The 24835-nt window shown below is 39.9% G+C and overlaps 1 protein-coding gene across 1 annotated transcript; it reads right to left on the reverse strand.

Moving 5' to 3' along the window:
* pign (phosphatidylinositol glycan anchor biosynthesis, class N) lies at positions 1–24730 on the reverse strand. The gene is made up of 29 exons (XM_062441394.1): positions 24634–24730; positions 23685–23948; positions 22685–22806; positions 22396–22494; positions 21522–21628; positions 21004–21128; positions 20655–20785; positions 20418–20537; positions 20187–20227; positions 19970–20029; positions 19757–19849; positions 19437–19492; positions 19045–19123; positions 18455–18637; positions 8055–8194; positions 7557–7656; positions 7267–7359; positions 6526–6617; positions 5405–5510; positions 5202–5310; positions 4900–5002; positions 4701–4803; positions 4127–4213; positions 3930–3985; positions 2424–2499; positions 2089–2162; positions 1568–1610; positions 1344–1396; positions 1–1261 (listed from the first exon to the last, which is right to left on the reverse strand). Exons 2-29 carry the CDS (start codon positions 23909–23911, stop codon positions 1138–1140), a joined length of 2802 nt encoding a protein of 933 aa, XP_062297378.1. The 5' UTR covers positions 23912–23948; positions 24634–24730; the 3' UTR covers positions 1–1137.
* Between the last annotated feature and the right edge of the window lie 105 nt (positions 24731–24835).

Raw genomic sequence — 24835 nt, forward strand, 5'->3', positions numbered from 1 at the left:
TTTGTTTTTTATTCTCTGTTCAAAGAAAACACACTAATCGGCAGGTTTTTGTTTTTCTAAATCCAACCCATGGCTACAGTTACCCTGATGTACAAACACAGTAACAACACCTACACCTGTTTTAATTCAGCACAAGTACAAAACACAAACATTCCTGTTTCCATTCCAGTCTTTCTGTTTTAGTGGTACACACCTAGTCACAAAAAATTTGATAAAATCTCTTCTCCTTCTAAACAAAGATACATTTTAGGCAGCTATTTAAAAAGTTATCAAGTTACCCTTCTTTGGTGGATCGTGAATCAGCAAACTTGGCTAAGGCATAATTCACAGTTAAACATTAAAGTAGCATTAGTCAATTGATCAATTATTAATGCACATTATTATTTAAACAATGTGCCTCAAACAGTCTCATTTTTCTTGTACAAAACAATACAGTGCAAATAGTACTGTGCAAAAGTCTTTATCATTAAAACCATTCATGTAAATAGCAAAGGAAGTCTTCGTTCCTCTACATTGTAGCACTAAGGTTAACAGAAAAAACAACTGTTAAGAAGAAGAGGCCAGTATTTTAAACTAAGAAGTAATTCTCTGTAGTCGACTATGATTTCACTTTCACAGTAAATGTTTCAAGCTGTTCTGAGAAGAGGACTTTCAGCATCTAATTAATGATGCAAGCCACCTGCTCTGCTAATGCAATCGAATCCAGCAGCTCCTTATCTGCTTAATATTTACTTTATCTATTAACTGTACTATACTTAATTATAACTTCAGCCAAGTAGTGTAAGACTTTTGCAAAGTGCTATAATGGATCCTAAAACAATACTTCAAAGTTTAAATAACAAACTCAGGTTTAATAAGGCATATTCTAAATGAAAAGTACCCAAACCTGTAAAATAAATACTAAACATTTGGTTTAACAAGCAAATGTGTGGAGTGCCTCATAGCTGAGTGGTTACAGCGCATGACACATACGTGCAATGTCCCTGGTTCGAGTCCAGCAGTTTCTGCATGTCATGCCCATCTCTCTCTCTCCCCTTCTTTCCTGTCGGCCTGTATGCCACTGACTGTCTAAAAATAATAAAGGCAAAAAACGCCCAAAAATAATGTTTAAAAAAAAGTGTGTGCGCAAGTGTTTATTTAGGGAAAGTGCATCTTTGATTTCCTCCACAGAGTGAATCTTCGTGAGGTGAGGATGTGTGTGACCACACTGAGTAACATGAGGAAAATCGTCATTGACATCACGATCACATAGTGGCTAATGCTGCAAGATAGAAAGACACATGTTTAATACAAACCTGTGTGTGAGTTTATGCATCACAGACACTATATGCTTGTTACTTTACCTTGTGCCTATGTCCAACCAGCTGCCGTAGTCCTGCACCAGGAAAAAGAAGTGCTGAGGAGAGGAAGAATGAGTCAAAACAATGCATTAGGTTGACATTCAATCTACTTGGTGTAACAGGAAGACAGGAGTCATTTATTTTATTATTTATTTTCAAGTACATCACAATGCACCTTTAATACAAAATATTAACAACATTTTTTAACCTGATAGGAGATATCTTACCAGAGCCATTAGATCAGAGATGACCAAGACAATGAGGAACAAACTGGAAAAGAATGAAAAAGACAAAATAACAAATTAAAGAAAACATTACAAGATCTTTAAAATTGGAACATCTACAACAACACATTTACTTCATGTGCAACACGGATTTGCACACTATTCAAATGCAACAGGGATAGTGCAGAAAAGAGAAGGAAACATGTTGATTAAAAATATATTTCTGTCTGGCATAAATTCACTCTAAAAAGCATATATGGTTGCATAAAATTTGAAACTGATTAGTGTGCCTGTTAGCATACATCTATGAGGCAATCACAGATCTGTCACTAAGAGCAGATTACTGTAGTTTACATTCACTAGAAAATACAGTACACACGCCCCACAGCCACCAGAGATACCAGAATAAGATTGATCTATGGTTGACACAAGATATGTGACTAAACTGATTTCACAGAAGCTAAGTTCACAAGTCTGAGATATTTGCTCAGGTATCTTTTTCAAACGCTGTAGTGAGGTGTTACCTTCTTGATGAGAGCTGTGTTGCAACTTGGATGGTCTCAAATGTGCACATTACTATTATGAATGGGATAATAACCTGGAAGAACAAAGGACAAGACATTGAATAGTTCACAAATATAATTCATTGACAATGCTGCTGCTAATTTGTGTTAAAGAGGTCACTGAATAGGCCGGCAGTTTGCAAGACCGCAAAGAATCACTATAAGAGAAGTGTAAAAACTTTAGCATGTTTCTCCGACAGACGGTACTAGTTCCCTTTTTGGGAAATTTGCTCAATGTGAGGCGTATACAGATACACAGTGTACACCATAGAAAGAAAGAGTTGAAAATACAATACCTTCCACATCATCAACCCTCCCATGATGAAGGGGTTGAAGACAGTAAGGAAACAATAAACAGATGATGGGTCAAAACTAGACAAAATGAGAAAGAGGAGGAGAAAGTGACTGTAGACAGATCGAAAAATTGAAAATTGAAAATTGAATCAGTCTTGGGGAAACTGTGTACATTTCTTAACAACCTCTAAGAGTTTTTAAAGCAGACTGACATGCTGTACTATGTTCAATGTAAACAGCCTCACATCAAGTTTAAAAACTCAGTCAGCACACTACCCAATAGACATGCTGAACCAAACAATACAAATAATGCACAGATAGAATGTCTCTACTTCTTCACACATCGCATATTTCCTTCCTGTACAAAAATAACGTGTGCCCAATAATGACACTAGCCATAATGACACTCATACCACATACTAACTTTACCACACTGAACCATGTACAGCCACATAGCTCCTCCACCACCCCTTTCCACCACAATCTCATCTGCATAGCTTCCTGCTACTTACCACCAACAAACACACATGTGTAGAGTCACTGGCCAGTTTATAATTAACACCGGTTTGACACCATCTAAACCAATCCCATCAAACTGCTCTTCCATAAATTCTACTTTAACAAAGCTCATATTTTCAGTTATTCCTGATAGTGTCACTAATATTTAGTCCAGCTCATGTAAGTTAATGGAGTCAATGTAATGCACTCCAGTAACCTACCACTCACCCTAACCTAACCCTAACCCACTATGACCTCAATAATAAAAATAAAGTAGAACTATCACCTTTATGACAATGTCAACAAAAATGTAAAACGTATATTGTAAAAACTGGTAAATAAGACGCACCTTTAATACAACTTTTTTTTTCCATTTAAAAGTGTGCTGCGTCTTATACACCGGTGTGTCCTATACAAGAGTAAAATGCAGAGAGAGATTGAATCTGGATTTGGTTATATGTCTGTAAAGGGCCGTCTGCACAAAGAGCGACAACTACAACAATAACTATAACTATAATAACAATGTGAGCATCCTCTATAAACTATAACGTCTAGTAAACAGCGGTACCAAGCACGGGCTGCGCACTCAAAATAGATTTTTGATGACCCGTTAATGCTGTATGTTGTACGGAGAAATAAAAAAAAACACAGAAGGGTTCGCAGGTGGGTGGTGATTCCGTGTGTTGATCAGAAGTATTTCGGAACACTAGTTGCTGTGATGTTTCAGTATTTACAGGCCAAACTGATGTTGAAGCGCGATCAAAAACACACAGATGAGCAGCTTTTATTTCATACTGGCAGGGAACACAGATTTGAAGCCTAAAAGATTCACTAACTTTGTTGTCCCTCCTACACCGGTGCAACTTATTTACCGGTTTTTACGGTAAGCTTTGTAAAAGTAGAATTAATGGCAGAGCTTTTTTATTAGATTACATTAGACTATACAGGTGTTCCTAATGAAGTGGCTGTTGAGTGTGTGTATATATTGATATACACAAACACATACATACCTGTTAATGGAAGCTATGTTCCCTGTGCCAAAGAAAGCTGTTATTATAAAAAATACCTAAAGATAATATATAGTCAAGGAAAGATCCAAAGCAATGTTAAAATAATGAGTCCATTATTTAATATTAAAATGCATAAGCAACACCTACTGATCTACTGACCTAAACACACAGCAAGTTCACAGTATCAACAAGGATACAAAAAAGTACGATCTTCTGATGTCATCCAACTTCAGCTGTCGGATCTTGGTGATGTCAATGTTTGCGGAGAAATCAATAGTGGAGAGCTGGAAGAAAGAAAAAAGCACACACACACACACACACACACCCATCAACACATATGCATAGAAACACTGTAAGTTTATACACATAATAATGATCAGTCAATAGTGAGGCATGCTGTACTTTATGTAGAGCTTTGTGTACCTGATTTCTCAGATAACTGTTATCATGAGTGGGGATTCCCTTGTTTGTTTAAGTAAAACAATTACAGGAGTGGATGACAAATACTGTAGCATTTAACCAGAACACTTAAGACCTGATAAATAAAGTCTCCAGAAATATATATTTATATAAAATCTATAAAAATATGTGAAAATATGCCTATATGACCAACCAAGATCATTAGCTGTTATAGAGACGACAGGTCAACGTGTGTACAAAATATCAATGCGATCTAAATTTGATTCTGGCTTATAATAAATAGACAAAATATTCTGTCACATAGTTTATATTGCTCCACCAATTCTAAGAATAGAGATGTAGTATTTGTACCTCTTGCCTTCCAGAGACACCCTGAGCAATCATAGCTTCCTGTTCAATGTTGATCCACACAAACATCAACCAAGATAACACAGGGGGGAACAAGGCCTCTGACCTGGGCAAGAGAAAACACACATTTAATAAAGGTGCAGCTTTGCCATGATGATAAAGCTCCACATGAGACATAGTATGATCATATATCATGTCTTACCCTGTGCTGAGCAGTAGGTACGTGGCAGTGAGAGACAGAAATATGCTGAGGAGTCGATGGAAAAGACGTGTAGAGCTCAACAACGGAACCAGCATAGAAGATGCTGAGGAAAGAGCAGAGACAGAAGAGTTTTGTGGGTCTCAGTGCTTGAACAGAATCTGGTACATGATGGGTTATTTTAGCCAGGACCAAAATAACTAAATCTTCAATCTTGAAACTTAACATTGACAATGCATAAATGTGATTGCAATCTCCTCTGGTCAAAGAGCCCTTAGACCTCGTACTCTCTCACACCCACCTACCTAATGTGATCCAGCTGATGATCTGATTAAGAAGTGGCAGGCCCTGTTTCTGCTGCAGGCTGGAGTGTGTGAGGGATGGCACATACGCACACACTGCCACATGTAGCATCTGTTGAGTTTGACCCGGAATAATTGAATTTTACAAAATGCAATAACACAAACACAATCAAGCACGCACAAAACATGGCGTGCACTGCAGTTACCTGGGTGACGAATTGTTGTCTGTCACTAGGCTGTAGTGGTGTCCTGTGGTGTGACGACCAGAGGTAACAGGCTGCAGTGAAGAGAGTGAGGACTCCTGCACAGGTCCTGAGTAAACAAACATCATGCTATGTTAATGTCATTATTCTAGACATGTGTTTATTCATTAAAGATACTGCTGTTAATTAACAGTTTATTTCAATTTGATTCTCAGATTCCTCTATAAATCAACCTTTACGCATCTCTTTTTTAGAGAATACAGCATCATAAAGTTTTTGACCAGTTAGTTACTGTAAAGGCAAACTCCACCAATTTTACTTATTATACTCATCTTACATGTTATGGGGATTACTACTAAACCAAAAAAATATCTTCTGTGGATGAAACTTTGCTGCTTGCTCAGGCCACCTGTTCCCTGTGAGGTTGACATTTATGGTTTTAAGTAAAATGTCTTAACAACTATTGGATGGATTGCCATAGAAGATATTCCAATCAGCATGCAATATTTATGTACCTGTATAGCTAATGACACCCATCAGCCTCAGCTGTTCTTTTTTGGTTTGTGCTAATTAGACATTTTCAGCCAGAGTACGGCACAAAACCATAATGGTGGATATGGTAAACATTACACCTGCTAAACATCAACATGTTAGCACTGAAACTGTCAGCATTTTACCACGGTGGCATTAGAATTTAACTCAAAGTATTGGCTTTAACAGAAAGTTTTACAATATTATGTAGAATGATTCCAAGTAAACTGTAATCTAAAACTAACACAATTAATGACTTAGGTGTTTGATTTAATTTAACACAGAATAATTCCATTTTACTTAAATCTGATTTTGCATACGTCTGCTATATTTGAATACGTGAACTGAATAAAAATAGTCTTAACATTGAAATAGATTTTCATAATATTCTGTAGAAATGAGAACCCTATTGCATTTCTAGAAAATTAAGTTCACCACTCTGTCATGATGTTTATTATTTCCAAAGTATAGAGAAATCAATTATTTCTCTGTAACTGACCAACATTGATGTGAGTTCTCTTTTTTTTTTTTATTATGGCGTGACACTGTGGTAAACTTTCTGATAAATGAAGGCAAATAGAGGAAGCACTCACACCAGATGTATGTTAGGCTCTCTTCCCACAACCGGCATCAGAGGGAAAGCAGCCAAACACAGACAGCTCAGAAACCAGCTCAATGAGCGGAACTAGACAGGTACAAAGACAATGAGTTAATATAGTTAGGTACTGTATAAGAGTTAATCATTTAACAAACCAGGTGTTTGTCTGACAGTAGACTGATGGTAAAGTGCAAAGGAGGTCAAAGAATTAAAATATTACAAAAGAAAAATGGAACTCATTTCAGAGAAAAAAAAAAGAAGAAAAACTATTTTAAAGTTCAAAGCCTATCAGGGCAGATGACCGTTTGTGGCTATTAGTAACTAGTGTCATATAGTAATGTGATTATGGAAATCTAAGAAGGGTGAGATGTTAAAAAAACCTAATAGGTAATAATAAAAAAGTTTTTTTTAATCCATTATCTATTCATTAAAATGAATTAAGATTATTAGACATTTGTGTAATATATAGTCAGATTGTGTCAAATTGAAATCTAAGTTTTATTTCTAGACAAAGGTGATTGATCAAAAATGATTTGTCCATGCAGTAGCTAAAAATAGTCAAGACTTATGTGATATGGAAATTTTGCTATCACATTTACTTATCATTATAAAAAAGTCCCCTAACTTCCTGGACACATAATTTCCAAGGTGTAAGAATCATTATTCAAATACAATGAATTTTTCTGGGGGATTGTGACTGTAGAAGCTAAAATATGTCAATTTGTGATGTGTATACCTTGGCCTTGCCAAAAAGTCCAGACAGCATGGGCCAGAGAGAGAGGACCACCAGACCCACAGTCAGCATGGCGCGATGGAAGAAACTCACCACCTGGGGGCAGCAAAGGAAAAGTGTCATCCACAGTACAGAGTAACCTCATGGTGTAGATGAGGAGCCCTAAACACTGAGAAAACTATGTAGCGTGTATGTGGCGGTTAGCTAAAGGCTAATGAGTGTACTGAAGCACAAATATGCCTCTATCTATAATTAGAAGACATTACTGATTTAAAGTGATTACTGGCACCTACCAGTAGTTCAATCCCAAACGCCACCAGCACAAAATAGCCAAAACATTTCCACAGCGGCAAAGAGGGAGCGGAGCGAATCAAATCTGTTAGAGTTCCAGATCTAAAATGGATAATTAATGAGATTATTCTTTGTTGCAATGAAAGGGGAAAAAAAACGATTGAATTTTGAATATCAACTGTTTTATCAAAGAGAAACATTAGTATGCACAATAACACATCAAAGGATCAAGTTCATCACCTCAGTGGGGCTGTTCAAGACATGTATCAACTATGTGTGAAGCGAATTTGATTCACTGATAAACAGGTATGTTCTCTGAATGAATGTGATCTCCATTGATGTTTTTTGATATTTGGTCCTTTGTCTGTGTGTGGTGTTCACTCCACCAGGAGGAGAAGAAACTATACACATTTGTTTGATTAGACAGTACTTAATGCATCCAGATATGTATTTAATGCATTAATCTATTCAATATTTTCATGAGTCTTTGTGATACTCACTCTTTAAGAACAAAGTACCACACAGGCACAGGTAGCAGGCAGTAAATATAGTAGGTGATGGGACTCCTTTGGATAAGCAGGAATACAGTGATCACCATGGTGACACACATACACAGCCTCATCAGAGTACGGCCGGGGATCTGCATACACAGGAGTAATACCAAAAATGCAACTTAATGAGTGTAGATATATGCTATGAATTGGCCACTGCTAAAATATCACATAAGGGGATTAATTACTTTGTTGTTTGTTTCATATAAATATGTGGTCCTATGTGTAACAATCTGAAAGCAGTAAGCTTGTTGTGTAATAAGAATGCATGAAGACAGTTTACCCTGAAGTGTAATTAAATAGGTAGATTCTGGATGTTGACACGTCCCACTTGCATAGGTTAAAGGTTTATTATTAACAGGAGAGCGGGGTCAAACATTCAGTCAGAGCCCTGACCATCCTTTGTTAAACAATGCAGAACTAACCATAAAACCCCCACAGGAGGTCTGGTGATTGTGTAGTTCCAGAAGAAGGGGGTCACATGGAAGTCACTATTGCGCCTGTTTAAGGAGGTCACAGGAAGATCACATATCCTGGACTGTGAGAAGATGGAGGATGGAGTCAGATCAACAGCCAATCAGGAGAAGACAGCACCTCACACATTATATCTGATTGTATTTTTGTATAAAAGGGGTCAGGGAAAGGAGAGCCGTCAGACTTCATGAACTGACACACACTGTTGTTCATCAGGGACAGGAAGATCTCGACCCAGAGCTCTGTATGTTTTATTCATTTACTGCTAAATAAAATAGCCTGTGAGACCACTCATCTTCTCCTATCCTTTCATTTAACGAACGCACAGACTGAGCTAACACATAGCGTATGATTTAGCAAGTAGAATTAGCTCAAGTTTCAACAAAATGGTGACCCTGACTGAGTGATCGGAAAGGAGAAGTGACGGACCACAGCAGGAAATTGAACGACAACAGACAACTGACGTGTGGTGACATCAATCAGCGGCCGCAAATAAAAAGGTAAGCAGACGCCTGTTTTATCAAAAGTTCTGCAATTGGATATACCAAATTGAGTGTTGTCATTATACTGCAAGTGTCTTAGTAAAAGTGAATGAGTAAAACATAGAATAAAAAGGGTAGGTTAATAGGTATACAACGCACAGGTTTAAACACCTATGGGTTTTTTAGAAGACCCATGAAAGCAGGGCAGGTGCGTTGATGGGTTTGAGTCCCTTGGACTTAGAGTCCATAAATTCTAACACATTGGCCACGTGTGGGTTTAAACACCCTTTTAGGTGAAATATCCTAAACAAAAGCAGGGCAGACACGTACGGAAATTAAAGAGAGGGGTTTAAAGACCGTTGGGGGTTATTTTCCTCATAAAAGCAGCGCTCTCTATTTATCATTTTCAGTTGTATGAAAATGACTGTTATATGTGTTTAAGCTGACGAAATAAGGTTGTTCAGCATAGGGAGATAGAAATTGAGTAGTGTCTCAGAGAGGACACTCGGGGGTGTCTCAGTGAGCAGATAAGCCAGCAGTGGCTGAAAAACTCGCTGAAAGGTCAGTTGCTCGGGTGAACTCCATACAAACTGACTGGCCACTGAGGGTTAACTCTGATCAAGTTCTAAAAGGGAGTAAAGATTAATTCCGGGTCCGTTCGGTATAGACCGATAAAAGCGCTTAGTGAGTGGAGAACTCACTCTTTTTGTTTCTTGTAGGTTGTGGGTTGTTGTTAAAAGTTTTTGTACTGCTGGAAGTGTGTGTGAGATAAGGCAGTTCACATGTGTGTGTGATGCAGGAGTGCTTGTGCCCCCCTCTTTTTTCCTGATCTGTGTGTGTGTCTGATATCCTGAGTGTTAGGGGTTGTATGTGGAAGAGAGAGACCACTTGTTGTTCTTATTGTTTTTTGTTCTTGAGACAACCTATGTTTGAAACCAGTGGTGTGTGAAAGTTTCTTGTTGTTTGTTTATGAAATTTTGTGTTGTTTAAAGAATTGGAAGGTTTTGAATAGTGAGTATCTTTTGGTGGGAAGAGCTGAAACATTTTTGATTTTTGGAATACTCTGTTGTATGTGGGAAGTAGAAAATACAGAGTACACAATACAAGTGGTGGTTAACGTTAGGTAGATACTTGTTGCCATAGTGTTCACATTATATGGATTTAGGAATTCTTAAAATTATTCAGAGTAAAAAAGACATTTTCAAAATTTCTGGTTTAATCTATCGCTAGTAATAGGGTATTTAATCCTGATTGATAAGTTTTAATTGTACTTTGGCTTCCGGTTATTCTTTGTAGTTTTAATAGAAGACTTTCATTGAAGAACAATTATTTTGGGGTTAGATGTAGGATTATTATTGTTAGGACAGTAATATAGTTGACTGTGAGAGGTTTGCCACGGGTGCTAATAATAGTTGTCAGAATAAAGTTCAGGGCACAGTAGAAGTTATGTATGGAAAATATGACAGCATAGTGATGCAGTTTTTTGCCTAAGTGATAAATAAATTTGAGGTTATTAAAAGTGGGAGAATTGATTATGTGTCGCTCAAAACTTTGAGATATAAGATGGGAGAAAGGTTGTAAGATAATATTAGCTAGAAAACTTAGAAAACTAAAGTATGTGTTTATAAGAAGGGTAATGGTAAATGGTTAAGGAAAGTGAAAGGTTGAAGCTGAAGGAGCAGACAGAGACAGGGTTGTAAAAGGATATAAATGGTTTGAGAATGTGTATTAGAGTGTTAAGGAGGTTGTTTCATTGTGTCTAGATGGTACAAATGATAGAATTGAACAGATGACACTTAGGGTTTCTGTTGATGAGGTGAAGTTATGATGATGCCTTTATGTGATCATATAGGAGAGAATAATCCACATACATAAATGACCTTAGCCTGTGCAGCCGTAGAAATGTCACAGAAGGAACCAAGCGGTCCCAGTAAAGCAGGACCCTTTGCTCCATCATACCCTATATTGCCCATTGCACCTCCCCATGTACAGCACAAACACAGATGTATCATGACAGGAATGCCAAAGTCCGTTAAAGAAGCCATGGAAGGCAGCCCTGATATCCCAGGTTGTTCCACAGAACAGTGGGAAAACACTTGACACACCATATGAAAAGACATAGGGTAAAATTAGATGCAGATAAACAGAATACTGAGTCAGCTCACATACAGCTGTTGAAATTACAATTACATGATGCTAGGAAACAGTTAAATGATGCATAGAAAAACACGCAAAAACCAGCCAACCAAATAGTTCAACAGCCCCAGCCACAGGCCTGTTCCCCAGATTTATATCCAACAAGATCTTATCAATAACAGGGGGGTAGATTTGCCAGGGTGGTGGGAGGAATGCATGGGAGAGGCAGGGGTCGCGGAGGATCCAGAGTGCAACCATCCAGCAACTGTTTTGTAGGCGGTCAACCAGGGCACCAAGCACCCCCACCTCAGCAAGCAGGACCATCCTTCCAGGCCCCGTATGCAGCAGTGACCCTCGCACAGGGTCAGTATCCCCAGACTATGATGGGAGAAAAGGGTTATGACTACTGAAAGGGTCCGAGGACTCAGGAACATGTAGGGTTGGCAGATCCCTACATTCCAAATGGTACTCTGTGCACTGTTCCAAGACAATGATTCAGTCTGGAACACAGATGATGTTATCAGCAGACACATCTCTATCAGCAGAAAGGACAGGAGGAGAAATATACTGGGGACTCCTGGAACCTGAAGGACAATTAATGGAAGCCCTGGGTTCAGATGCTACACCCCTACTCTCCCCCCGCAGACCCCCTCCACACAACCCTGTATTACGATAGAGAAGGTAATGAGCTTTATCAACAAGCATATTATCAAGAGCTAGAAGGGACACACTGGAGCATTTCCTCTAGCAGTATTGTTGTTGGGAAAGAAGGCGTGGCTGCTGTGGTTGAACTTACAAAAGAACAGATGGAATGGTATGAGATGCACAGTGAAGCGGTGCCTCATATTACCTTGGCTGTGCATGCTAAACATCAGGCCAAAGACTTAGGCCCGATGACCAAACGCCTACTGGCGATAACAGACTGGGGGTGGACTCAACTCCCCAGTCTGCAGTACACACTTTAAGAAGGGGCTTATCGGATTGTGCATAATACCACTGATAAGGTGTTACTAGAGCATAGGCAAATTGAAAGGTGTCATGGCAGGGAAAAGACAGACCATCCCCAGGCAGCCGCTATACTTGATGCCCTCCCAACTTCTCTGTGGTCAACAGGACCTACAGATGTTGGACATTGTTCACACATTGCACCAATCACATTTGAGATAACTGATCACACTCCTATTTGGCAAACACAGTATTCACACAAACCAGAGGCTGAAACTGGTATTGCTGACACAATCGAAGGATTATTAGCAGCGGGGGTGTTAGAGCCCTCCCAGTCACCCTGGAACACTCCAATTTTGCCAATAGAGAAACAAAATACGGGCAAGTATAGGATGGCACATGACCTTAGACGCATTAACATCATTGTCTCCACCCCAACAGTCCCAGTTCCAAATCCATACACTGCTATGTCTGTACTGACCCCGGACCACAAATGGTTCTCCTGCATAGATCTGGCCAATGCATTTTTCTGTCTGCCATTAGCAGAACACCTCAGAGATATTTTTTCCTTCTCATACAAAGGTAGAAAACTTCGTTATACAAGGGTTCCTCAGGGTTTCATCTTATCGCCAGGCATTTTTAACCAAGTACTAAAACAACAATTGGCTGACTTTACACTTCCAAAAGGGGTGGTGTCGATCCAGTATATGGATGACATTCTCTTGGCTGCTCCTGACCATGTGTCGTGTCTGGAGGCCACAAAATCTTTACTCATGCGACTATACCACATTGGTTTCAAAGTTTCAAGAGCTAAATTGCAATGCTGTCGGCAAACGGTTTCTTTCTTGGGTAGAGTCATATCCGTCACAGGTACAGGTGTGTCCCCGTCTCATAGATCCTCCATCTTACATCATGTTAAACCTAGTACAGTAAAGGACATGCTTTCATTCCTGGGTTTGACAGGTTACAGTAGACACTTCATTGCCTCTTATGGGGAACTCACCTCCCCTTTAAGGGCAATGGTTAACGAACAGGGAATGAGGAATTTGTCAGCCAAATTACACTGGACGACAACAGCAGAGGAGAGTTTTATCTCTCTTAAACAATCCCTGACGTATGCTGCTGATCTGGCCGTTCCTGACTATACAGATCCATTCTTCCTAGATGTTTCTGAAAAATTACACACAGTAAATGGTGTTCTTTTTCAGAAAAAAGGGGGATGTAGGCAGGTACTGATGTATATAAGTGTTACTCTTGATCCAACAGAGGACAGACACCCGCCATGCACACGACATGCAGCAGGGGTAGCAAAGATTCTCCAAAAAGTAGCACACATAGTCATGGGATACCCACTCACAGTGTTAACAATACATAGTATAGTGGCATTTGTGAATTCAACAGCCTTCACAATGACATCACTAAGACAGACCAGATTAGAAAAATTCTAAACGCGCCACACATCACGTTTACACATGAAGGAATCAACATGGCTGATAACATGGGGGAGGGAGAGCCACATAGGTGTGAGGAAAGGGTACAGAGAGATATCAGGGTCAGAGCAGACTTGCAAGCAAAACCAATCACAGACCCAGAGGAAACTTTGTTCACAGATGGGTGTTGCTACAGACACCCCACAGAAGGATTAAAAGCAGCATATGCAGTAATAAGGCAAACAGAAGACGGGTTTGAGGAAGTATTGACAGGCACAGTGGAAGGGAAAGAATCAGCTCAGCTAGCAGAATTACAAGCAATGGTAGCAGCGTTAGAATGGGCAGAAGGGAAGAGAGTGAACATTTATACCGATTCAGCATATGTGGTGGGAGCGATACAGGTAGAATTGAGTCAATGGATCAGAGCAGGATTTTTTACTGCAGCCAAAACGCCCATCAAACATGAAAAAGACATTAAAAGGTTAGCAGAGGCCTTAATGAAACCTGCAGAAATAGCAGTCATTAAGTGTAGGGGTCATGATAAAGCAGAGACCACAGTAGCAAAAGGAAATCAGGAAGCAGACTCAGCAGCTAAAAAAGCAGCAGGGTATACGGCTCAAAACATGATGATACAGACCGAGAAAACAGTGTATGATTTGTTACCGGCATGCGATTTAAACATGTTAATAAAAGAGCAGCAGAAAGCCTCCCCTCAGGAGCTAACAGTGTGGAAAGAAAGGGGGGCTAAGGAATCCGAGGGGGTTTGGAGGTCACCGGACGGTCGACCAGTGTTGCCCCCCGGATTGATAGCGTCCACGCTCCACGAAGCACATGGTCTTACACATTGCGGAAAAACACAGATGCAGAGACATCTGACACATTGGTGGCATCCGTTTTTGCCAGCAATGATCGAGAATCATATCAGAGAGTGTAAAACGTGTACAGAATACAATGTGAGAGCAACAGTGAAGCCGCATGAAGGGAAATTTCCTCTTCCACAAATGCCAGGGCAAGAGATAGTGATTGACTATACTGATATGATTGAGAGAGTAAACGGGTACAGGTATCTCCTGGTCGCAGTGGATGCATACACTGGTTGGCCAGAAGCTATGCCTGCAAAGAAGGAAGACGCAAAAACAGTGATCAAATTTTTGATAAATCACTACATTCCGACGTATGGGTTTCCAAAAAGAATCAGGTCGGATAACGGCACACACTTTAAGAATAAAGATTTGCAGGAGGTAGAAGCAGCGCTAGGACTGAAACACGCGTTTGGAGCAGTATACCATCCGCAATCACAGGGAAAGGTGGAAAGAATGAATCAGTCCATTAAAGGTAAAATAGGAAAAGTGTGTGCTCAAACTAAATTAAGCTGGGTGGATGCTCTGCCCTTAGCCTTAATGTCCATCAGAAGCTCAGTTAATTCAATTACAGGGTTCACCCCTTATGAGCTAAGAACAGGTCAACAGTTTCCCGGACCTGGAGCAGGGGTACAGATGGTAGATAGAGAAAGGGTTCATGTAAGGTATAAGCCATACTATGATCAACTAACAGCTTTGGTTTCAGCTTTCTCGAAACAGGTTGGAGCTGTAAAGGGGGACCCCGAGAGGCAGAGCCCGCCTACAACAGACTGGGTCCTACTGAAAGTCATCAAGCGGAAGTGGTCAGAGCCAAGGTGGACAGGACCATTCAAGGTGGTGGAAAGGACATCGCACGCACTCAGGCTGCAAGGAAAGGGAGACAGCTGGTATCACTGGAGCCAGTGTGCTGCCACAGACCCTCCAATCAGGACTTTAGATCAGATAAGACAAAGGAGGAGTATAGTGGAGCATTGATAACGAATTCTTCTTTTCAGCAGCCTGAGGACAACATTCTGGTATAAGGTTGAGAAGGTTTGAAAATCTTCCGGAAAAGTAGTTTTTCTAGAATCCAATTGAGCAAACTGAGCCAGTTTTGCTTGCTAAAAATAATCAGAAGAGTGTATTAAGATGTATATTGTAGCAGGGGAGCCACACCACAACAGGTGGTGGTGGCTAGGAGTGTTTACTATCATATCATGCATTATTGTTATTATGTTGGTGTTGTTATGGGGATCAGCCATGGGGGATCGAAATACAGAGGGGAAAGGGAAACCCGGAAACAAGAGAGCTGCCCAAGGAACGGGGGATTGGTGCCTGAGCAAGTACGGAGGGGTAGAATTGGATTATACGGTAGGAACCAATGTGACGTTCCAATTCGATTTATGCAGTGTAATTGAATGCGGGAAGAATGAAGCACGATGGAAAATGTATGATTTATATCTCTGTGGAAGCAATATGGTACATGAGGCCTGTGTCGACAGCTTCACCCCAGGGGGAAGCTGGTGTGGAGGGTGGGATCTAGTGTGGCAATTTACAGGGCCACGTTGGGTGCCAACATTGTATGCTGTTAAAGATAAGGGGAAGGTCAGCAAGATTAAGTTTATTAAAGGTCAGTTTCACAGTGATTCTAGGTCCATGAACCCACTGCTTTTGACCATTAACAATCTTTGGGACGACCCCTTTATGACTAAAAATTACATAACACCAAAGAGGTTTTACATAGTTTTAGGAGTAGACCTACAAGGAAAAGATCCTGTGGGTTTAATTAAGGTTAATCTTCTCCCTACTCCACCTGAAAGCAACATCAAAACATCTACTAGTGCCACTGAAATAGAGCACAGGCAGAGAAAGGGAGTAGTACAAATTGATTATAGCAAATTGACCAAGCAGGACATTGTTAAATTAGCTACTGGTTATGGGGAAAAGAATATGTGGTTGGACTGGATAGCTGCTACGGCAGCTTCGATGAACATGAGCAATTGTGTTGCATGTTCCTCGGCCAGACCAACCTTATTCACTACCCCAGCACCACTGTATCCTGAAATTGACCCTGTAGGATTTCAGTGTATGATGTCCCTGACCATGCAGGAAAACCCGCTTCATTGTGCCACTTTGAGTGCTATCTTTCCACCTGTAAAGAACTCTACCATCCCACCCACATTCACCCCACAACTTAACAACTATACTTGTTTCACCAGAACTAACGCCACCAGGATGGGAGACATTTCTACTGATTGGTGTAAAACCATGATTAACATGACGGGCTGGCAGAATGCCAGTACAATGGTTTGGGCCAGGGCAGACTTGTTTTGGTATTGTGGAGATAGGACCTTGCACACGTACCTGCCACCAGACTGGTCAGGAACCTGTGCAATGGTCCGCTTAGGGTTACCACTACTCCTCCTGGGACCACGTCGTAGTGGTTTCACCAAAAAACGGACGAGTAGAGATGCATTTGACCTCACCTCAGGCTCAACCACCTACGTGGATGCCATTGGCGTGCCCCGGGGAGTACCGAATGAATATAAATTGGCTAGTCAAATAGCAGCAGGGTTTGAGAATCTCCCCCTGATTAGTGCCTTATTTCCAGTTACCCCAAACAAGAACGTTGATCGTATAAATTACATCCATTACAATGTACTTCGCTTGGCAAATAAGACCCGGGATGCAGTAGCAGGTCTCTCAGAACAGCTGGCAGCCACCTCATTGATGACAGTACAGAATAGAATGGCATTGGACATGTTATTAGCAGAAAAGGGAGGGGTCTGCTCCATGTTTGGAGATCAGTGCTGTACTTTCATCCCAAACAACACTGCACCGGATGGCTCTGTAACCAGAGCTCTGGAAGGATTGAGAACCTTATCCTCAGAAATGCATGAACACTCAGGCATCGATAACCCTTTGGAAAGCATCTTGGAATCATGGTTTGGTAAATGGAGGGGATTGATTGTGTCTGTATTAGTGTCCCTAGTAAGTGTAATGGGAATGTTGATTTTATGTGGATGTTGTTGTATTCCCTGTCTAAGATCTTTGTGTAACAGATTGATTGTCACCGCAATTGAAGGAAAGGTTCCTCCTCCTTACCAGATGCCACAGTTGGAGATGGAAGTGATGGCGTTGGTGGCGGGGGAAGGATATCGGTTTGAGGATGAGGATGAAATATGAATATGTTTCGTGGTCTCATGTTTATGAGACCAAAAGGGGGAATTGTAGATATATGCTATGAATTGGCCACTGCTAAAATATCACATAAGGGGATTAATTACTTTGTTGTTTGTTTCATATAAATATGTGGTCCTATGTGTAACAATCTGAAAGCAGTAAGCTTGTTGTGTAATAAGAATGCATGAAGACAGTTTACCCTGAAGTGTAATTAAATAGGTAGATTCTGGATGTTGACACGTCCCACTTGCATAGGTTAAAGGTTTATTATTAACAGGAGAGCGGGGTCAAACATTCAGTCAGAGCCCTGACCATCCTTTGTTAAACAATGCAGAACTAACCATAAAACCCCCACAGGAGGTCTGGTGATTGTGTAGTTCCAGAAGAAGGGGGTCACATGGAAGTCACTATTGCGCCTGTTTAAGGAGGTCACAGGAAGATCACATATCCTGGACTGTGAGAAGATGGAGGATGGAGTCAGATCAACAGCCAATCAGGAGAAGACAGCACCTCACACATTATATCTGATTGTATTTTTGTATAAAAGGGGTCAGGGAAAGGAGAGCCGTCAGACTTCATGAACTGACACACACTGTTGTTCATCAGGGACAGGAAGATCTCGACCCAGAGCTCTGTATGTTTTATTCATTTACTGCTAAATAAAATAGCCTGTGAGACCACTCATCTTCTCCTATCCTTTCATTTAACGAACGCACAGACTGAGCTAACACATAGCGTATGATTTAGCAAGTAGAATTAGCTCAAGTTCCAACATGAGACAATCAAGTTTCATAAACTTGTTCTGGTGGCAGGAAACTTTAGAGGTAAATACAGAGAGGGATTACACAGTATGATCTGACCTGTTGGAGGAGACTGGGACGTCTGTTGAGGCTCGCATGAGTCTTGAGTATGATTAGGACAACATAGGAGGTCCAACCTACAAATCCCAGCACTACACTGCAGCCCAAGAAAAACCTGTCGTAGGTGTGGTAGTAAACCAGTCCATCCAGAGAATTGGTGATCAGAGACTGGCACAGAGAAATCTAGACAGAGGCAGACAGGGGCAAATGAAATGGAATGCTTTAGCAAAGACAAATAGGTGGAGGGTTTGGCATAGAAAAAATCGAAAGAGGAGAAATCAGCAATTTATGTAAGGGAACAAAAAAAGAAACTTGGGAGGAAAGAGGAAAGTGGTCATTTAAACCACAACAAAGAACATGGGTTTGTTGTAGACAGCTTTTACCACAGTTAAGCTATTTTACTGTAATTTCAGCTGAGTATTATTATTGCGCTGCATCATCATAGGTATCAATGATAAATAATTAACTCGGAAACACAGGTGTGAGCACCAGGTAATGCATTCAATTACCCAAAATAATTCTGAAACATGACTTAAAATCACTTGGACAGCTGTTGATTTACCTACAGACTATTCTGACAAGATACTCACAGCATCTTCATACTTCTCCAGTTGCATCAGTATCCTGGCCTCGTGAATGAATTCTGCTTGTTTTGACTCAGTAAGTAGTCTGAGAGGAAAGAGAGACAAAGCAATAAATACAGAGTGTGTAAATTTGTATTTTTATATGGTTTGACATAGGTTAAGACATGCTTAATTTGCTTCTACACTTGCACAACAATACAGGCTAATATAAACATGTCAATTTTTCAGTGGCCAGCAATGTATCTCCAACACTTTCACACTCTGCAAATGACATGATTTGGGCGTAACATGATCCCTTGATAAGCATGTTTTACCAGAAGTAAACAGACAGTAACAAAAGAAAAAACTTTCACACACTCATGGTTATTACAACTCATAAACTGACTTATTGTACTTACTGGTATGGGGTAAAGAGAAAAGACAAGGTTGTCTCCCTTTTTTGGGTCATTTTCACCTAAACAAAATAGATGAGTACCATAGATATATATAACTGAATTAGACAAGATGTGCAGTCATATGCTTTCCACAATTCAAAACTTAAAATGGCTTTGCATTTAAAGCTACAAATCAGTAAATACTCATCTATTACTATTAATAATAACATATTTATCAATTTCAACAGCAGTGTTACTTCACAAATTTGTGCTGGTTTTACTGTTCTCTGTAGCACACTAGTGACAAAACATGTCATTAATAGCAGAGCTGCATGCTGCCGTACCTTGAACTGCTCCAGTACTTGAATAGCATTAGAGTACATGCTCTCTGCCTTGAACTGCTTACTGTTGTTGAGGTAGAGAAGAGGTAACACACCCTGAAGAGATATAAATACACACAGTGATGATCATAAGGTAATAAAAATGGTATCACAATACTTGGAGAAACTGAACTGGACTTCAGTATTTTTCTCCTTTAACTCAGTGTCTTAACTTACAACAGAGTTGACAGGAATGGGTACACCAATGAGAGATGCCATGAGGGGAGCAATATCAGCCTGAAGACAACAAAAATAGAAAAATAAATCATATTTTATTGAACTACAGGGGCCTGTGGGTCCTTTAGGTACTGTATATTATTGGTTTCATACACAATTCATTTAGTGGCAGCAATTGGTGATTGTGGTAGAATTAAAAAGCTCAAATGGGTCTTACCTGATTGACATCAACCCTTTGCAGGTGCTCCAGTTTCCAATCTGTGCAAAAAAAAACAAAAGTACAAATCAGGGAAATTCAAAAACTAATTTTCATATAAAATACAAAATTTCAGTCTGCACATACTTCTGAAAAATAACAGCCTTTTGTAGGTGTAGGAAAACCTGGGTTCAAGCTAAAACATCTAACATTTAAGTAAACAGCTGTGAGTGTAGTTCATGAGTTTTGTACCTTGTAAGTAGTCGTCCTTGTACAGTTGAGGTTCAGTAACTCGCTGGGCATTATGAACCCCGGCTCCCCAAACCACCAAAGGTGTGAGAGTCTCAGAGGGATGCCCTGCACCATGGGAACCTGGAGACACATCACACAAACAGGCACAAATTGAATTAATATGCTAATGAACAGATCATTTCTTTTAAGTTTTTAACCATCAGATAGTACAAACACACCCATAAACAAGAGGCTTACCCCAATCGGTCATGCCGTGATCAGAGGTAAACACATAGGCTGTTCTGCCATCATAGCCAAAGAAGTCTTCTACCATAGACACCAGCTCAGATACACCAGCATCCACTAGACCAATATTCTCTTGGTACTCCCTGGACACAAGACATATATATCAACACCTTAAAAAAGCCTTAAAACTATGATTATTTGATATTCAGATGTCACATTTGTTCTTTGTAGATAAAGATACCACTATTGCTGTCATTGCTGCTTTAGAAGAGTATGATCACTTTATTTTAAGATCTACAGTATATTATGTAGAGTGTTTCAAACAGTGATCAATGGCAAAACAACACAAAATTTAACTCACTGTGACATTGGCCTGTGAGCATGTCCATTTGTGTCGATGCCCAGCAGATGCAAGAAGAGAACATTCTTATCCTCCAGTAGACTGGCCCTTAGAGTGGAGTTTGACTTTGCTGCTAGAAAGAATGACTGGTACAGAGAGAAAAATGAAACATAGTTGGATTCATTCAAGAAAGATATGTGGAAATGGAAATGATAGTACCAAGTGAGTCTAGTTATATTGTCTATTAACCCTCTATTTCCCAATAAACCTCATAGTAGCTATACTCTAACCCACCATTGTGCCGTAAAATGCATTTTAACATAAATAAAAATACACATTATATTGTAAGTGAAAAATGTGAGCTTCATATAAGAATATATTGCTCCTGGAATTATTTTTCAAAACATTTTTCTTAAATACAAAGCACGAAAGTGTTTGGTCCACTACCAATGCAAGCCTTTAGAAATTGATTTCTAAACACACAATCTAACTAAGTTATGATTTAATCACTTCATTATAACTATAAGCTATTATCATACTTTGACTTGAGTGAACACCCAGTTGTCTAACTTGGATGCATCTGTAGAGGCAAAGTCCTCCTCCACAGCTGGATATGTATGGGTGTACACATGGTCTCCAGTAGCACCTAGAAGTAACACAGCAGGAAATTAGCTTTATTAAAATGATGACATGAAGTAATTAGAATACAGTAATAAGGTAAAATATATTGTCTAATAAAAATACATTTTGTTTACACTCACATTACTTAAAGCAGTGGTTCTCAAACTTTTTCACATCAAGGACCCCTAAACTGGCGCAAATTAGACTATGGACACCAATTTCCTAAGATTTTGTCCCAGGGTCCCCCATCTGATAATATTGTTGAAAATGAATGAAACATGGCCTAATAGTCATTTGTTGTGTCTTTGTGTTTCTTATAGATGGAATTATAGTGAAAATACATTTTTCCTCTTTTGCTAGTTTAAAAGAATCAAAGTCTGGGATTTAGAGGCATCTAGTGGTGAGGTTGCAAACTGCACCCATCTGAATTCCCCCTACTCTCACCCTCCCCTTCCAAGTGTGTAGAAGAACGTATGGTAGCCACAAAACTCATGAAAAACCCTCTCTAGAGCCAGTGTTTGGTTTGTCCATTCTGGGCTACTGTAGAAACATGGCAGGCTCTGTGGAAGAGGGCCTGCTCCCACAGTGATTCATATTTTCCGGTGATTATACACTAATTAAAACATGTTTATGAATATTATATTAAATTTCTGCCAAGTCCGTTCCGCTAGATGCAACTAAATCTTACACACTGATCCTTTAAGTACAAAATGTATCACTGAGTGTGATTCAGACACAGACTGTCTGTGGGGCGTTTCCTAATGTTGATTTGACTTGTGTGTGCGTGTGTACCTTTGGCAAACATAGGCAGAATGTCAGGGCTTCCCCAGCACCAGGTGTGTCTGCTCTCATTGAACACAGAATCAAATTCTACAGGATTCTCCTTCCAACCTGAACACACACAGACACAAAAGGTCAATACACTTGCAGTCACAAATAAAGGAACAAAAAACTAGTTATCAGCAACATACACTTTCACAATGACACAAACATATGGGTGCCAAACAATCCAATGAATTCATTTTTTGTATTGCTTTTTTTTGTATTCAGCCTGTCAAAACAAGCATGCACATACAGCTACCTTTGGCAACAGCGCTAACATCCTCATAGAAGCCAGCGATGAGAGCAACATGACCAGGGCGAGACTCAGTGGGGACTCGTGTGTGTGACACACCCCAGGTACCCGTTTCCTCTATGATGCTCCTGGTTTTGGGAAGCACACATATGAACACACAGGTCATATACTGTATATAAACACTAAATATTCCGCAATTCTAATCATATCACGAGAAAAGGCAAAAGACATACAAAAACAACCTAATATAAAATCCCATTTTAAATGTAGTTTATATATACATTTTAGTTGTGTTGAGTATATACTATGTTAAATTTGTGACAGAATTAAAGATCAAAGGAACAGTATTATAGGACGGTTGAAGTCATTTGATAGTTACTGAACTTAGGAGTGGCAGTTTTCTTAGTCACTGGCTCTTGTGTTTCAACAGCAGCTCTGAGATCAGTAGCCATTCTCATTGTTCTGTTTTCTATTATGATCTATCATTCATTTTGTTGGTGCACAAATCCCACTCTTTACCACAATAATTTTCGTCATTATGAGTCTGCCCATATTTTGCGTGGATTGCACTGATAAATAAGTAACTGTTCTTGGCTTTTTACTCACGAAACTCTTATTGCACTTACAGCAATGTAACAAATGTACTTGTTGTGTCAACTCTCCACCGCTGTTTGTCTCTCTGCTGCACTGCACACAGAAGGAGGACTGTGCAGGGCTGCAGTCTCTTCTCCCTGATGCTTCCCATTTTTCCATCGGCTCCCTGTTTACGTTGCCTGCTAACCTCTGTGTATACTTTAGGAGGGATGTTCACGTTTCACACGCCCTTATCCTTGCTATATATTTAACACATTCAAATTATTACACCCCTTAAAATCAAGAGTGCTTCACGACCCCCAGTGGATCATTGGCGCCTCCCTGAGGTGGTCCCGCCCCCCTGGTTGGGAATCACTGTTATGGACTAATTACCACATTCACACTTATCAATGCTCTGTATCAGTTTCCCAACCTCAAGTATGGGGCCCTGGATGAGCCATTGGGGAGAAGGGTGAAGAAGCTGTCTGCTCGGAGTCCATCAGCCACCAGCAACACCAGTCTGGAGGCAGGGGGTGGCAGCGGCGTGGCCTGGGGTGTCATACCATGGACCAGGGGAGAGGTGAAGTAAATGTCAAAGATGGAGACGAAGAAGACCACATGGACTGTTAGTCCAACCAGGAAAAAGGTGATCATCCTCATTTTGAGCGATGAGTGTCACACTGGGTTCACACTGGGTCTGCAACACAAGCAGAAGGGGGAAAGGAAGGATTTAAAGTGAGTAGAAAACAGGCTGGAAATAAGAAGAGACAAATACAGAATAAGAATGATTGAAGAAAAACAGGAGAAACATTTATACAGTCAGTCTAACATTAAATTCGATGTTAAGGGGTTACTTCAAATAGAGAAGACGGTATTAGACTGGTAAAGTATAACATAGTCTGGCTAAGCTGAAAGCACAGGCCATGTAAAGACTGCTTAGGAGTAATCCTTCTGTCACCATATGTTATTTGCAAACAGGGTTCAAATTTTACTTATTAACCTGCCAGCTAAATGGTTAGTGAATGTTCATATCTTAACAGCCACTAAATAGATTAGCTTTGTTTTGTTTTGGTTAATAAGTGATGTTAATTTACCAGCAATTTGCATATTTTACTAGCATATGGATGCAGTTAATTTTGTTCCCCGTTGGCAATTGAGCAGAAATAATGGCGTTCATAGATAGTTTGGTACATTTTAATGGTACACATTTCTGATTCAAGTTTGTTTACACACGAGTGACATAGAAAAGCAGTTGTTGCATCTTTGAGCCCTTCTAAAAGTCCTACCTGGATGTAACGTCACAAAAATGAATGAATGAGCTAGCAAAACTATATACTACAACTTCACCCATGCACCTGCTAAAACACACTGATTTAGCTTACGTTTTGTCTTCGCAGATGACTAAATATATATCCAGAGAACCCGACCGATCAAGGCTTTGTTATAACAAACAAGATTGACCTAATCTTTAAGTGCGTGCTTTTATAAAAACCTACTGTCCCCTTTTCTAAGAAGATTAGTACAAGAAATTCAGGTACTGTGAGTATCCACTTCCTTGTTGTGACTTTGACGTTTGACGTTAAC

Source organism: Scomber scombrus, chromosome 20 (genome assembly GCF_963691925.1).
Source record: "Scomber scombrus chromosome 20, fScoSco1.1, whole genome shotgun sequence".
NCBI lineage: Eukaryota > Metazoa > Chordata > Actinopteri > Scombriformes > Scombridae > Scomber > Scomber scombrus.